We start from the raw sequence: 15,617 nt of genomic DNA on the forward strand, positions 1-15,617 counted from the left end.
CCCAGCTTGTTTAGTTGTCTTTCGCGGATTTCTTTTCTTTTTTTATTTTTTCTAGCAACTCCATTTGACCGGTTAATTTCAGTGGAAGATAAATAAAGTAATAAACAACTTGGTTTTTCATCTAAATAAAAAAGATTTTCATATTTTCAAATTTAAGTGACAGGAAACTTTCAAAATAACCTTGGTTTTTTAATATGCTGATTAAAGTATTATTCATTTTTTATAATGAAAAATGTTTAAAACGTAATAAAAAAACTAAAAAATATTTGGATAAAATTCTTTTTCGATCTTTATTTTTTTTAATTTAGACAATTTGTGTTTTAGACCGTGTTTGTTTTTAAAAATAGAATAAAATAAGACACTAAAAATAAGACATGAAAGATAAAAATAAAAAATTTTGTGTTCTTGTATTCTATTTGGTGATAAATTAGAACAAATTATAAAAATTTAATTTATTTTTATTTTTTTATTCAAAAAATTTAAGACGGAAAATATAATAATAAAAAATATCATTATGAAAAATTAATAAGAATAATGAAAGAAAAAATGAAAAATAAGTTTTGTCCCTTGTTAGTATCTCCGTGTCTTTTTTGTCAGGATGGACACAAAATACACTAATTCAGTGTCTTTGGACACATTGTCTCTATCCATGTCTCCTCTATCAAACACGATTTTGTATTTCTGTCCTATCTCTGTAAACAAACGTAGTCTTAACGATTGGAAAATGACAATTCACTCCTATTCTTTCGCTCTGTTAGACGTATGAGCTCTTCTATGAGAATCTCCAGGAAAGTGATGGACAATGCTTACATGTGATATTAGTTTGTATAATCGAACCTTCACCTATTCTACATGGATGATAACCATGGGATTGTGACTGTTTATTGCTTATACAGTCATTAAAATAACGTTACAGAGGAATGATAACTATTTGATTGAGACATTACTTTGATGATTACGCAGAAGTTAAAACAGTTCTAGTCAAATTCTTATCATTCACGTAAGACTGATGAATCCTTTGCAACAATTCTCACATAAGAGCTCATGCGTTTAATGAAAACGAAGGATAAGAGGCAGATTGTCATCTTTTGATGAGTAAAGACTCAACCCGACCCTTTTCCATCTTCATGAAGGATAAGGCGCCCCTTGTCCAAAAAAAAATGATACTTCGGCCTTCAACTTTTTTATTTTAGGACAATACGATCTTTTTGTTAAAAAAATCAGTTAAATAGTGACAAAAATTAGTTTTGTGGTGATTTTATTTATAATTTGTGAGGGTTTTAAATCCCATAAAGTTCTTCTCAATAATATAACCAACTATGACTACTACTACCACCACCTTCTTCATCCTCATCATAATCACTTCTATCTCTACTATTTCCATTGTGTAACCATACTTTATTACTATGGTTATCTCTTCTATTGTCATCATCATCAATACAAATATCATCAACATTAATGTTATCCTATTTCATTTCTTGTTTGATGCTATTTTTTCCCTTTAAAAGGTTTTAGTACTACAATTATTTTTTTTTCTACGACAACATTTTTTAGCAATGGTCTTTCTTCACTTAATCACCACCGATAAAAGAATTTTTCAAAAATAAACTTATTAATAATTTGTGGGAGTTTAAAACCTCCACAAATTACAAATAAAACTCTCACAAAACTAATTTTTATTACTATTTAACAAATTTTTTAATAAAAGAATCGTATTGTCCTAAAATAAAAAAATTGAGGGCTAAATGTCCTTTTTTGAACAAAAGACATTTTATCCTTCATAAAAAAAAAATAAAAACCGAGTTGAGTGTTTACTTTTTTTCGATCGTTAAGGTACATGTTGTTTAAATTGTAAAAAAATAGAAGGTGAAAAAGGTTTTACTCAAAATATTATTTTTTTTATAATTAGAAAATGATATTTATATTTGACAAACTATTTATATAATTTATAAAATTTTATAAAAATATTTAGTTAATTATTTTAAAAGTGCATATGAAAAATCAGATAAAAACTTGGTATCCATAATTTTTTTCATTTTCTAATATGATTTTTGTCATTAACAAAAAAAATTACTTAACTTAAAATAATTAAATTTTAAGAATAATAGTATCTCATTTATTTTAATCATACTTACAAAACATGAATATATATTTTAGGTATTTTTGTTGTTTTTTGAAATATTTAAAAATATTTTTATTATTAACAAAAATTGAGATTATTTTTGTCAGTATTAAAAAAATTGAAAAAAAGTTGACTTTTGATAATTTATTGTGATAGTAGAAAGAAATTACGATTTTATGTATGATATCCCAAATTTGCAGGCAGTTTAATTATATATGGAGGCTAGAAATTAAGAAACAATGCAATTTTTTTTTTTTGCTAACGGTGAAATTGATAAAAAAATATATGATAGGAATAAATCAGCTAAACAACCAAGTTAATCATTTATTTATTGTCTTTTAATTTTAAAATATAAATATCAATAAAATACATATTAAAATATAAAATATACATTAAAATTAAATTAATCAAAATATATATTTATACACCAATATATAATAGAAGATTTAGTAGTTGATTTAGTCAAATTTTGAAAATTTTGCATTTTTACAAATTTATTAATTTAAAACAAAATTATTATCGATTTCTTAAAATTTATTAAAAATAATCATTTGATTTATTGACATCTAAAAATTTATTATTAGAACTATTTTTAATATTAAAAAAGTTAATATAAAATATAACTCGCTAATAATTATTGTTGACTTACACTAATCACTTGTTCTTCTTCTTAATTTTATTTAACTAACTATATTGTTATTGTTGCTAGATTAATTCTTCTGGTTAATAGTTATTACTGTTTACTTGTTCTTCTCTTGTCGCCTTGTTTTAACTAAGTTCTTATTGTTTTGGATTAATTATTCTTGTTAATGTTTATTCTGCCTCACATTGTTCATTTATTCTTAGGGCTGTAATAGGATTGGGTTGGTTCGGATTTAAGCAAAAAATATATCCGAACTAATTAAAATATAATTGAATTGGTTTGAATCAAGTTCATCATTTTTTTAATTCAAACCCCGATATAACTTTAAATTCAATTAAAAACAGATAGCCAACTGAAAAAACAAGTAAATAATTAATTAAAAATTATATGACAAAAATGATTTAAAAATTTTTAAAAAGAAAAAATAAATTAAATTTTCAGAAATCAACACCATAAAATATTATAACAGATGAAACCTACAAATTAACATGATAGATTAATACGATAATAAATTATTTTTTTAATTAAATATAGAGTAATTGAGTTGGATTTGTTTTTGGAAAGACTAATCGGATATCCGACTCAATTGAGAACGAGTCTAAATGAGTTTTATCTGATTATACTCAATTATTTATTGGATTGAATCGATTAAATTGTATTGATTAATTTCGATCAGATAATCAGATTATCCAAACTCACTTATACTTTATTTGTTCTTCTTGTTGAATTTCTTTTAACTATGTTATTATTATTGCTATATTAGTTAGATTAATTGTTTTTGTTATTGGTTATTTTAGTGTTGGTCATTAGAATAAACTTTAAACTAATTATGATTTTTTTAAGTATCAACAATAATACTAATCAAGAAATATCTAAGAATAGCAATGTATTTACGGACAACAATTTGACAAGTCATTTTTCTTATTCCAACACTTACTAGTCAATCACAATCCTCCTCTAATGTTATAAAAAAACACACACACACACACACATTCAATTAGAGATATGTTATGAATGAAAAGATACAATGACAATATTTGTTTTGTTTGCGTACTTTTAGTGGAAAAAACATTACTAAGATAAAAAAAAAAAAAACATTTGAAAAAAATGAGTGGAGACATTAAAAAATGTTATAAAGTTCTTTATGACGAAAAAAAAAAAGAAAAGAAAAGGCTTGTTAATTCAGAAAGGTAAAAATAAATGGGAAGTAAACTTTGGTGATAAAATTGAAGACCCAATTCATAAAGCAATAGCACAAGAGAAACATTAGTAACACGTACATTTTAGATAATGTTGATGTTGATATTCATCAAAGTGGTGGTAACAGTATATTTGTGCTACATATTTTTTTATTCTTCTAGTTAAGATGATGAAAAATGGAAATGAAGATGAAGATAATATTAATAAAACAAATCTCTAACAAGTTTTTGTGAATTTTAATGATTTATGATAAATATTAACGTTGGTCTTAGATATATATTTAGATTTTTTTAATTTAATTTTTGTATTATATTTACAATGACGCTTATTTTATTGAAAATAGAAGAATATCTTTCTATAATATTTATATGATATTATAAGATTTTGATTGATGTTGCATTTTTAACTTTTATATTTTAAAAATTTATATTAAAATATAATTATATTTTTTGTGTATTTATTTAAGACATTTATATATTATTTTATTACAATTTGATTATTTAAGATAATGTTTTGAATTAATTGTTGATGAGACACGAAAAAGACAAAGCAAATAACTAACTAGAACATATTCTTGGAAATTTTATTCATCTACAATCAGCGTCTAAAGAAAAAGAAAGAAAAAGGGGCATCTTCAAAGCAACTCAATCTAAGAGGAGAGATGTGTGCATGTTTTGCCTGCTCGTCAACTGCAAAATTAGCTTTCCGAAATATGTAATTCATATGAAAATTCTCAGGCTTTGTTAGAAATTTTTTGATCGCCTTAACCAGAGAGGCACTCGAATGGAGGAAAGTAGAAGCACTGTGAATAAGTTTGGAGGCGCACAATGAATCCATCTCAATAACAATCATCCTTAGCCCTAAATCAATGGCGACTTTTAGTTCCACATAAATTTCCTAGAGCTCAGTCATGGTTATGGTGATGGCACCGTTGTTAAACATAAAGCCAGCCTTGAATCTTCATTTTGCACCCCTCAAAAATCCTCCACAAGTATTGTTTTTTAAGTCCTTGAAGAACGAGCCATCAGTATTTAGCTTATACCCACCTTCCTCCGACGGGGACCAACCAATGTCTATAATCCTGATCGAGATAAGGGCTTTTCTACTTCTATAAATTTTTTGTAGAACCTCAAATATTATCTGGCTAGGTTCTAAACCATTCTGGGAAGATTCGAGCTGTGGATGCTCCCATTGTTAAAAATTAATTCATTTCGGTTTCTCCAAATTGCATTACAAGTAGTGACAAATAAGGTGGGCCAAGCATTCCCATCCTTCCTTCGAGAAGTCAGACATAGATTGTTCCTGAACCAGTCTTGGAAGTTTTGGTTGAAGAACTCGCTTTATTGACTGCTATCAATGTTGTTTATTTATTTTCATGGACATAGTGATAATCCCGAAAAACATGGAGCATGGTCTCTTCTTGACCAGAGCACCTGGGACAACTCTCATTACTGGTAAGCTCTATCATTTTTCTTTTGAAATTTGTGAGTAATGCCTCATGTATTACAAGCCATAAAAATGCTTTAAGACATCGTGACATATTGAGCTTTTAAACATCTCTGAAGATTTTGTCTGTATTATTTCCATTAGAAAAATAAGTTTTATATGTAGCTTTAATATTAAATTCACCCTTGGATTCTGGTATCTAATCGATAACACCTAAATCAGGATGAGGGACTTTTACAATCTGGATTAACTATAAGATCTCCCTCGAAAGGATTTGATTTAATCTATTCCAATCCCAATTTTTCTTTGATCTCGCATAAGCGGCCACCTTATAATCAATTCTGTCTCCGTTAATAGGATTTATAGCAAAGCTTTTGAACGAGCCTATGCCTGGAACCCAATGATCATTCCAGAAGGATATCTTTTCACCATTCGTAAGTCTCCAAATGACATTTGTGTTGAATTGGTTCCAACCCCTTATAATGCCTCTCCAAGCATTTGAGCTACTAGCTTTGGAAAGAACTTTAAGAATTGGCTGCTTTCCACTTCTATATTTACCTTTCATAATTCTGACCCATAGGGACTGATTATCCTGAATAAGTCCCTAGGCTAGTTTCATGAGGAGCAAAGTGTTAGTATCTTCAATCTTTCGAATGTCCAATTTTTCCATGCTTTTCAGCTTGCAAATAGTATCTCACTTTATTAAATAGATCTTCTTGCTTGCTTCAGTCTCTTCCCAAAAAAGGTCTCTACAAGTTTTGTCAATTTGATTACAAACTTCCTTTAAAATCTTCACGGTTTGCAACATGTTGTTAGGGATAGACGCCAAGATTGATTGGACAAGGATGCATACAAAAGAGAGCACTTTATATTTTAGCTAGAAAGCTTAGCCTTCATTTTATCAATGATGAATTAAAAATGTTGCTTGTTGCACTTCTCCAAAATAAAAAAAAAAACAACAAGGTATTTTTCTAAGTTACAAGTTAGGTTGATACTCAGATGTTGGCTGAGCTCCTACTTTACAGTGTGATTCACGTTCTTTGAAAAGAAGACACAAGATTTTTAAAAGGTCACCCTTTGGTCAGAGCTATCACAAAAAATCTTAAGAGTCTCCTTTATGATCTACACTTGTTCTTTACTAGCTTGTGTAAATAAAACTAAATAATTTGTAAAATAAAGATGAAAGAGTTTAGGCCCATTTCTACATAGCATGATAGGTTTTCACTTTCTATCGTTAACTTGAGAGTTAATAAGGTGGGAAAACCTCTCAATACAAAGTACAAAAAGGTAAGATGAGAGGGAGTCTCCCTGTCTAATGTCTCTAGAAGGACGAAGCTCTTCTGATGGATGCCCATTCCAAAAAAGATTCATAATTGACATAGTTATGCAGTAGTCAATGATATTGATCAAGCTCTCTGGTAAACTCATCTCCCTGAGGGTATGTAAAATGAAGTCCCAATTAAGCCTATCATACGTTTTCTCCAAGTCAATCTTGATCGCCATAAAACCTTTCTCGCTATTCTTAGTCTCATAGAATGAATCACTTCTTGTGCTACCAAGATATTATATGTACTAACCTTTCTTGGAACAAAACTAGCTCGGGTATTAGCAATAAGACAAGACACATATATATGGAGTTTTAGCCTTTTTATAATGATCTTGTAGACAACATTACAAAAACTAATAGACCTAAAATGAGTAAAATTCTCAAGAGCAGAAAATTTAAGAATAATATATATAAAGAGTCTGGTTAACATTCATGATATTCTTAGGTTCCTAAAAGATAGACCAAATCCAAGTAACCAATGAATCCTTGATAGTGTCCCAGGAGAATTAGAAAATTTTAGCTGGAATCCCATCTCTCCCTAGGGTTTTCCAACCTTTCATATTGGAAACATCTTTCTTAACTTCCTCCTCTGAGATGTCCTTCCCCAGTTTTTCGATGTCGTCCTCCATAAGCCTAGGAAAAGAACCTGTCAAGGGAAAAAGGCAAGCAAATCTGATAAGAAGAATACAAGTTTTTAAAAAATGATACTCTCATATTCTTTAATGAAACAGGATCTTCAATCCATGAATCGTGATTATCCATAAGGGACGTGACGTGATTTATTCTTCTGCGCTCGTTAGCTCTTTGATGAAAATATCTAGTGTTTTTGTCTCCAAGCTTGATAGTATTATATCTAGACATTTGTTGCCAATAACTTTCTTCTTGGATGAAAGTGACTTTATACTCCTTTCAAAGATCTTTTTTTAAAGCTTATCCAGGAATGGATTGTAACCAAAGAATAACTTTTTATTAATACCTTTCATATGAAGAAGAATACAATTCTTTTTTTTGGATGATATGACCGAAATTTTTTTTATTCCAAATCTTTACTTCTTCCGTAAACAAAGTTATGTTAAAGATAAGGTCTTCTTTTCAATCCCGTCTATAGTTTACTAGCTCCTTGTATTTATTATGGAGAATCCAATGAGCTATGAACCAAAAAAGCTTTATTCCTCTAAAGAAAAAAGAAGGAAAAGAAGTAGGAAGGTAGAAGAAACTGACAATGGGAGAAAGAAAAGGGGATTATGAGGATTAGAATAAAGGACAAAATTGAAATTTTAAAGAATAGTCAGGGATAAAATTAAAAAAAAATCTATGTCTCATACATTGTGTTTTAGTGTCCCAACTTAAAAGAGATACATTAAATACATATCTTTTATATGTATCAATGTGTAACTTTATGAGTTAATACAAAAAAATGCCCCCTAAAATTTGACTCTCGCCTTAATTTGGCCCTCCAATTTTCAATTTACCCAATTTGTACCCTGAAATTTTAAGACGTGACTCAAATTGGCCCTTTCGTCTATTTCCATCACGAAAGAGATGGTGTGGCACATTTAGTTGACACCTGGCTCAATCTCTCTGAAACACACCCCCACACCCCAATCTCTCTTACTCTAAATCTCTCACAAATTGCTGAGAGCTCATTGCTTACCTCCAGAGACCACAACATCATCAAAGCTCACCTCAGCGGCTCAGCCTACCTCCATTTACCGCCAACGTACACTTGCCACCATCGCCGTGCCTCCTGCCAGATCCTCCGCTTGTTATTCCTGGAAGAGGAACATTAAATCAAATAAGTGAATGGTTTAGTTAGTAACCAAATAAGTGAATGGACTTGAATCACTAGTTGGGCTATATGTTTGTTCTTGGGTCAGATTCTTTCTTTTCGTTTTTCTTGGTTTTGGCTTGATGCTTGCTTTTGTTTCTGATGGAAAACTATTGGTGATAGTAACAAATATTCTCTTAGGCCATGAGTGTAATTTGTGTTCAGCCACTTATTCTTTGAAGTTTTTAGGCCTAAAACTTGTTGTTGAGACAGTTTGCTTTATTTTAATTTTCTGCACACTTAAACAAACTAATCACACATATAATTGATTTTTATCCCAATAATAATGTTTGGTCATCATCAATTAATTTATTGTTTAGCTTTAAACTCAACATATTATGTGCTAGTAAGACAAGTATCTTTTTCAATGATTCTTTCATGCATATTTTTTACTAATCCACTTATTGCTCTTCTTGTCCACTTTTTCAAAATATATTGATCAGCCAGTAATTTAATATCTTTAACATCTAAAACCTTAATTGCATGACAACACAAAATGGCAAAAATCTCAAACTTTTTACAATTACATAAAATTAAACTCAAGGAAGGATCAAATGTTACTTTAAACTCTTTATTCTCATTGCACAATGCAACCAGATATTCAGAAACAAAGTCTCTTTCATTTATTTTTCTTATGCAAGTTGTAGAATATTTGTCATACTCCTCTTAAAAAAGATCAAACAATGGTAAGATATATATTTCTGAAACTTGCTACAATAGTGATGAACTTACCATCTTCAACCTAGGTAACTTTTGTCTGGATTGAAATTCACTTTATAGCTCATTGTATCTTTTAAAATCATAGTCATCTAATAATTTATCCTATATTCCTTTGAAATTAGTTTCATCAACATATTTACACATACATGCTTTAAAGTCTTGCAAAAAATAAGAATTATTCTTCATCAAATTACCAAGATGTTTTATACTATTTTGTATCAAATGCCAAGAACATAGAGCATGATATATTTCAGGTATTATCTTAGCCAAGTCATTAGCCATTGCAGGAGCTTAATCTGTGAAAATAGTTTGAGGCTTCTTATTTTTGTGTGTCTTCCAAAATTTTCTAAACAACCATTCAATTGAATCTAAAATCTCATTATAAATAAATGTAGCTCCAAATATTACTATCCTTCTAAAATGATTAAATTCTGTAAACACACCCAAAGGCCTACAAGCATTATTATCAAGAATAACTACATCACCAAAGTATTTATAACCCATTATCATTTTTGCATTAGTCCAAAAATTATTTGTTATTTGTTCGACTAGATCTAACTGAATATCATGATTGAATGATGGATTTTTTAGAGATTCTTGTTAAAAATATGCTAATAAGATGCTTGCCTTTTCGTATGCCATCCTTCTCATTCTTTTGGTACGGAGGTAATTTTTTTGGTCTAAACGTGTATAAACAAGATTTTTTCTTCCACCAATTTGTCTACTCCTCAATTCAAATGAAGCCCGTTCTGTAATTTTTTGAGTAATCTGCCAATTCAATTTCTCGAACTTGAACTTAAGATATTTTTTGCTGACATGCTAATATGTGAGTTGTCTCATATTTGTGGAAGATGCAAAGGAAGATTATATTCACTGATAAAATCATAAATTTCATACTTTTCAATGTCTTTAATATATTTGATTCCTAATTTTACCAAACAATTAGTCCTTGTTTCAAGTCTAAGAATGACTGTCAAAGAATCTCTTTTGTTTGATTTACGAACACCTTCTTTGACACAGATGAATCTAAGACTTAAAATTTTTTCATCTGCTTTTTTGTTAGAATATTGTTTGTAGACACCAAATCCCATCCTCCTACCATAATCAATCCAAAATTACCCTGCCTTTTTTACAGTACTAAAAATTTTGTCCAATTTAGGTAGTTAATCAAACTCTACCTCTATATTTTGGACATTAAAAAAAACAGTAAAATTATTGTGCATCCTAAAATAAAAACAAGAATAATAAAAAAAATTTAAAAAGATATTTTTTTTGTAAAATTATAACAAAAAACTAATTTAAAGATTCAATTATAAGAACATGATTATTGCAAAAAAAAAGTACTCATAAAACACAATTATTAATTTTCAATTAGAAAATTATAATTTGAAAAAAGTTAAATACCAAATTGAACGGGTTATCAAATTATTGAGAAAGAAGACAAGAGTAAGGAAATTAGATAAAAGAAAATGAAAATAAAAGCACAAAATTTCAATGTCGAAGAAGAAAGAGTGTTATTCTCATGATCTTCTATTAGCATCACAAGACATCATTAAAAAAAATCAACAGTTTGAAGAGAAAAATATAATAAAAATTTAATTTTTTAAAAAAGATGATGAAAAAGAAATAAGCAGGAGAAGATAATAAAAGTAGAAAAAGTTAAAATTCGAAAAAACTCTTTTAGGGAGATAATGAAGAATCTTGACAATGTGTACAATGAATTTTAAATTTGGCTCAATATAAGAAAAAAAAAAAAGAAATTAAACCTAAACAGATCTTTCAAAAAATTAACCATACAAACCTTAATTTACCAATAGAATTTATCCAAACACTCTCTCCCTCAATGTCTGCTACCCCATCCTCATCAATAATCCCACCTCTCCAGCATTAGAAGCTCCCTCACCGTCCATCAAACAACCATCCACGTAGTTATTAAAATAATCATCCGATTACCTAGTCATTTGTTAATTGTATATACTTAAACTGAGTTAAACAAAATAACCATCTACATACCTAGTAAATTGAACATCCAGCATCTAAATTCGTCCGTTGATATGTATACCGTGAAGACGTAAGGAAAGTGAAATCCAAGAAAGTCAAGTTGGCTGCGCAAGACTACATTTGCATGTACAAAAACGGGAGCATCATGTACTAAACTAATTACTTGCACAATTATTGTTGTACTATCTTATGTTGATCTTGGACCTATACCTATGTAGAGGGAGGCGACATCGTTGAAGGCGGCGGCGGCCATGGCGATCTTGAGTTGTGCGACGGACGCAACGTGTGTGAAGGGAGTGTCTCCATTTACGATCTTGCGAGGCGTGATAGACGTATGAAAACAACACACTTGTATGTCCCTAGACGTGGCGAATGACGATGTTGAGAGGGAGAAACCACCGGTGCAGGAGAGGAGCTGCACGACTGGCGTGATGCGGGAACGACGCAAATTGCGCGACGGTGCTACTGGGCGTTCGTGGTGTGCACGTCGGCATGAGCTATAGGCAACGACGGCTGGTCTATGGCGGCGCAACACTGGTGAAGGAGGAAGAGATTAGATGAGAAGGCAATCACATCAAATGAGAGAGAAAGAGGCTGTTTTTGGAGTCACGTAAATGTTACAAATTCTTATTTATTTTGAATTTTAAATTAGTAATTATTAAAAATTAATTATTTATTTATCATTTGATGTTAATTTTAAATTTTTCCATATTGCACCTATTGTATACTAAATTCATTAATTCCTATACTTTCTCAAATATCAGAAAAATAAAATAAAATCAGAATGATAATTATAAAACGGTTGATTTTATTAAGGGTTGTGATTAAACATTAAAGTTTAAACAGTGTCAACTTTTTTCCCCTTGGTGAGGATCCGTTCCCCTGTATCCATATCTCTCGTAGAGACGTGAACACGAGCCAAACGGATTAATCCCCGTGGTAACTACTACTTGATTGCGTGTAAAACAGTATCTAAAGTAGAAACCGAGTGGTGCTTCTGCTGCTTGGTATTCTCCCCCGAAAACCCTAACTTAATCCCCTTTCTGTCATGGCCAAACTCAACGACCCGCAAGAACCCGCCACATTCCCCTCAAAGCGCAAGCCCGATGATCCAATTCCCCAAGAACCCCTCATCAAAACCCCAAAGCTCTCAACTTTCGACTGCAACAACAACTCAATCAATCACCTCACCGATTCCGAACCTCTCGCCGAGAAGGAGAAATCAGAAACCGATGTCGTTCTAGATAAAGAAGCTGGGAACGGCGACACTAAGCTTCGAAATGACGTTGTCGACAATGATAAGGAACATGTGGTAGATGAAGAGGAGTATGATGATGACGACGACGAAGACGATGAGGATGATAATGTGGAGGCTGAGGTGGACCGGAAGGGAAAGGGGGTTTTGCGTGACGACAAGGGCAAAGGGAAATTGATAGTAGAAGAAGAAGATGATGACGACGACGACGATGATGATGACAGTGATGATGATTCGGACGTAGACGGCATTTCCGGTGATGACAGTGATTTTTCCGATGATCCGCTTGCGGAGGTTGATTTGAATAACATTCTTCCGTCAAGGACTCGGCGGCGGACGTTTCAACCTGGATTGCACATTCCCAGTAAACCCGTTGATTTTACCGCTGCTGCTGATGATGACGATGATGACGACAGCGACGCATGAAGCTTGGCAGGTTAGTTAGATTTTCAGGTTCAAATTCTGTTTTTGTTTCTAAAATCCTTTTTAGTTGTTTGATTTGGGATATTACTAAAATTTTTAAGAAGAAAGCCCCAATTTCCCCCCTTTTTGTTTTGATCTATTTGTGCTTGTTCACTAGGTGATCTTTTGCCAATTGAAGTGTCAATTGAGAGAGGGAGTGTTAATGGAAACTATGGCCAGTGAGGCCTTTTTAAGGGTTATGTGTCTGTTTGACTACTCGCCAATTTCGTATGAACAACTGATTTTGCCTAATTCCTTGAGAGAGAGAGAGAGAGAGAAAGAAAAACGAAAAAGAAAAGAATTTGAGATGAAGATGGCTCGGTGTCTCAGAATAGATGATCCTTGATGTTTGAGTTTTTGTTGTTATTGTTGTTGAAGAACCTGAGGTGCCATTTAGTTGTGGTGTGCTTGAATGAAATTTCATGCCATAAAGTTCTAATTTTGTTCATCAATCTTGCAAAAACTTACTTTTCACTGGGCTTTTTGCCGGTTTCTACTTGTATTGTTGAAAATGAGTCTAAATGTCTCTTAACAATTTTTGTGCTCATTGGTGTAAGATTTTACTTATTGAAGCACCAATTATATACTTTGAAAACAGTTCTTGTGGGTACTGATTAAGTGAAACTGCAAGGCTAGTTCTTCCGTGGTCAAATTTTTCTTAACATGGTTCTTGTCGATTCAAGTTCACTGTATGAAGCATTTTATATCCGAAATTGAACATATTGCTGATTACATCATGTGCTTGGAAAAACTGATTAGTGGATGATCTGCCATTGGAGGCTTAAATGAATAAATTCATGAGAAATACTGACTTAATCATTTATTTCTTTTCCATACTTTTAATTTTTACAGTTACAAGCTTTTTTGTTTTATAGTAATACTCATGAATGTACTGTTCATTTATGATTGAACTATTGAAGACAGATTTGTTTAAATTTTCATATAACTTGTTTAATGAGCAAAATGTTTTGGTATTGAATAGATATTTGAAGGATGAAGTACTTAGATCTTTATTGGCTGTGTTGTGAAATCAACTAAAGTTTCTTTTAGTGTATAAGGAAGAAGACCTATTTTGTCTTGAGTTTTTCTTAAATAAAATGTACAGAAAGTGCTTTTAAGTGATTTTGAAATCATAGTTAATAGAAGCATTAAATCATTGCTTTTCTGGTTTAGAAGTAAAATAGTGTATAGCCTGTTGCCTTTTATTGTGTGCTTTTATTTTTGAGGGTTTTGAGTTGGGATTATAAATATTAATACTCCCATAAACTAGAGTTTGTTCCCCCATCTTGAACACAAAGTCACAGTGGACTACCTGTTAATTCTTGAAAAAACATAATTTTCACAGCAAGGCTAATGTATCAATGCATATATTTCATGCCTCTGCCGACATGTGATTGGTTATATATATGTGATCTTTTATGTTTTTATCAGATCCATCATTTTGTGGCAGCTGAGGAGTGCAGACTAGACCTTTCAACAACGGGTTACATTTGCCTTGTTTCTCCTTAGGCTGAGAATGTAGCTATATACTGATTCCATGGAAAATACATGTTTTGTAGATTTAGGATTGTGAGGTTTGCATTGTTGCTTAAGCAACTGTCTGACTCTGTGCTTGTTTGATTGTTCTAATTACTATAATGACAAGAAGCTTTCATGATTTGGTTAGTGAATAGCAAGCAATACTTTATTCATCATTCTCACATCGCATTTCATGTGGTTGTCCTGCTTGTTTGGTTGTTCTATTGCTACTAACTAAGTGACTATACACAACCTTGTTCACTAGGATTGTTTAATTGTGAATTTATGAATACTAGTTAGTGAATTCGTCTATCTCATATTGTTTTATATAATATCTATAGCTCTCGTGACTCTGGCCTATGATGGATTTTGGTGAAAAGGTGAATGATGTTAATTCATTAGGGTTTGCCTGTGTTGGAACCTGAAAGGGATGCTACTTTAATATTTTAACTACAACTACTACCCCACCGTATTTGACTGTTCTGCTGCAAAATAATTTTCTTTTTTTCTTTTTTTTTTTCTTTTTATATCCTTTTTTTTCACATTAGGTACTTATTTTTATTTTTATTTTTCTCTCTTTTGGTTTTGGACATCTCTATTCATGTAATCGCTAGAATCCTGTCCATTCGACAAAGGTATGCAAAGAAGAAGATTTGCCCAAGTTTGTGGAACTTTGTTGATTTTGACAATGCGTTGGCATGGCTTCTGCACCAGGGTATGTTTTATTTTTGAGATGGAGTGGGGCCACACCCCTAAAAAATTATTGGTTTTATGTTCAGTATATAACAAAATGTTAGCATTTTGCAAGACCTGACACATTTTCAATGCCATTTTACCTCTAATATATAAAACATCAAAAGTTAGTAGCGTTAACGAATTTGTTCTAGCCATTAGTTAGTAGTTCAAGGGTTAGGGTTTAAACAATTTCACTGCTTTCTATTTCCAAAATGAAATTGTGTACATGATTAAGGTTGATTTTTTCATAACTGTAGGTTGATGTTTTTTGTTTGATTTTGTCTGTTATTTTTTTTTCTCGAATTAGATATTTGATTCCCAATATTTGGATTTTTGTTCAGATCATCAATCTAGGTTCTA

The 15,617-nt window shown here is 31.1% G+C and overlaps 1 protein-coding gene across 2 annotated transcripts; it reads left to right on the forward strand.

Moving 5' to 3' along the window:
• The first annotated feature begins 12,205 nt into the window (after positions 1 to 12,205).
• LOC130936793 (uncharacterized) lies at positions 12,206 to 15,399 on the forward strand. Of its 2 annotated transcripts, none has more exons than XM_057866942.1 (2): positions 12,206 to 12,978; positions 15,137 to 15,399. In XM_057866942.1, the coding sequence occupies exon 1, from the start codon at positions 12,336 to 12,338 to the stop codon at positions 12,966 to 12,968; it is 633 nt and encodes a 210-aa protein (XP_057722925.1). In that variant the 5' UTR covers positions 12,206 to 12,335; the 3' UTR covers positions 12,969 to 12,978; positions 15,137 to 15,399. The 2 variants fall into 2 exon arrangements, with proteins under 2 accessions (XP_057722925.1, XP_057722924.1); XM_057866941.1 differs by lacking the exon at positions 15,137 to 15,399 and adding an exon at positions 14,436 to 14,661 and having other exon boundaries at positions 12,207 to 12,978.
• Positions 15,400 to 15,617: the final 218 nt, after the last annotated feature.

Source organism: Arachis stenosperma, chromosome 6, assembly GCF_014773155.1.
Source record: "Arachis stenosperma cultivar V10309 chromosome 6, arast.V10309.gnm1.PFL2, whole genome shotgun sequence".
NCBI lineage: Eukaryota > Viridiplantae > Streptophyta > Magnoliopsida > Fabales > Fabaceae > Arachis > Arachis stenosperma.

What these genes read in the sequence shown, in the direction of transcription:
- LOC130936793 (XM_057866942.1), top strand. Translation starts at nt 12,336, where the DNA reads ATGGCCAAACTCAACGACCCGCAAGAACCCGCCACATTCCCCTCAAAG.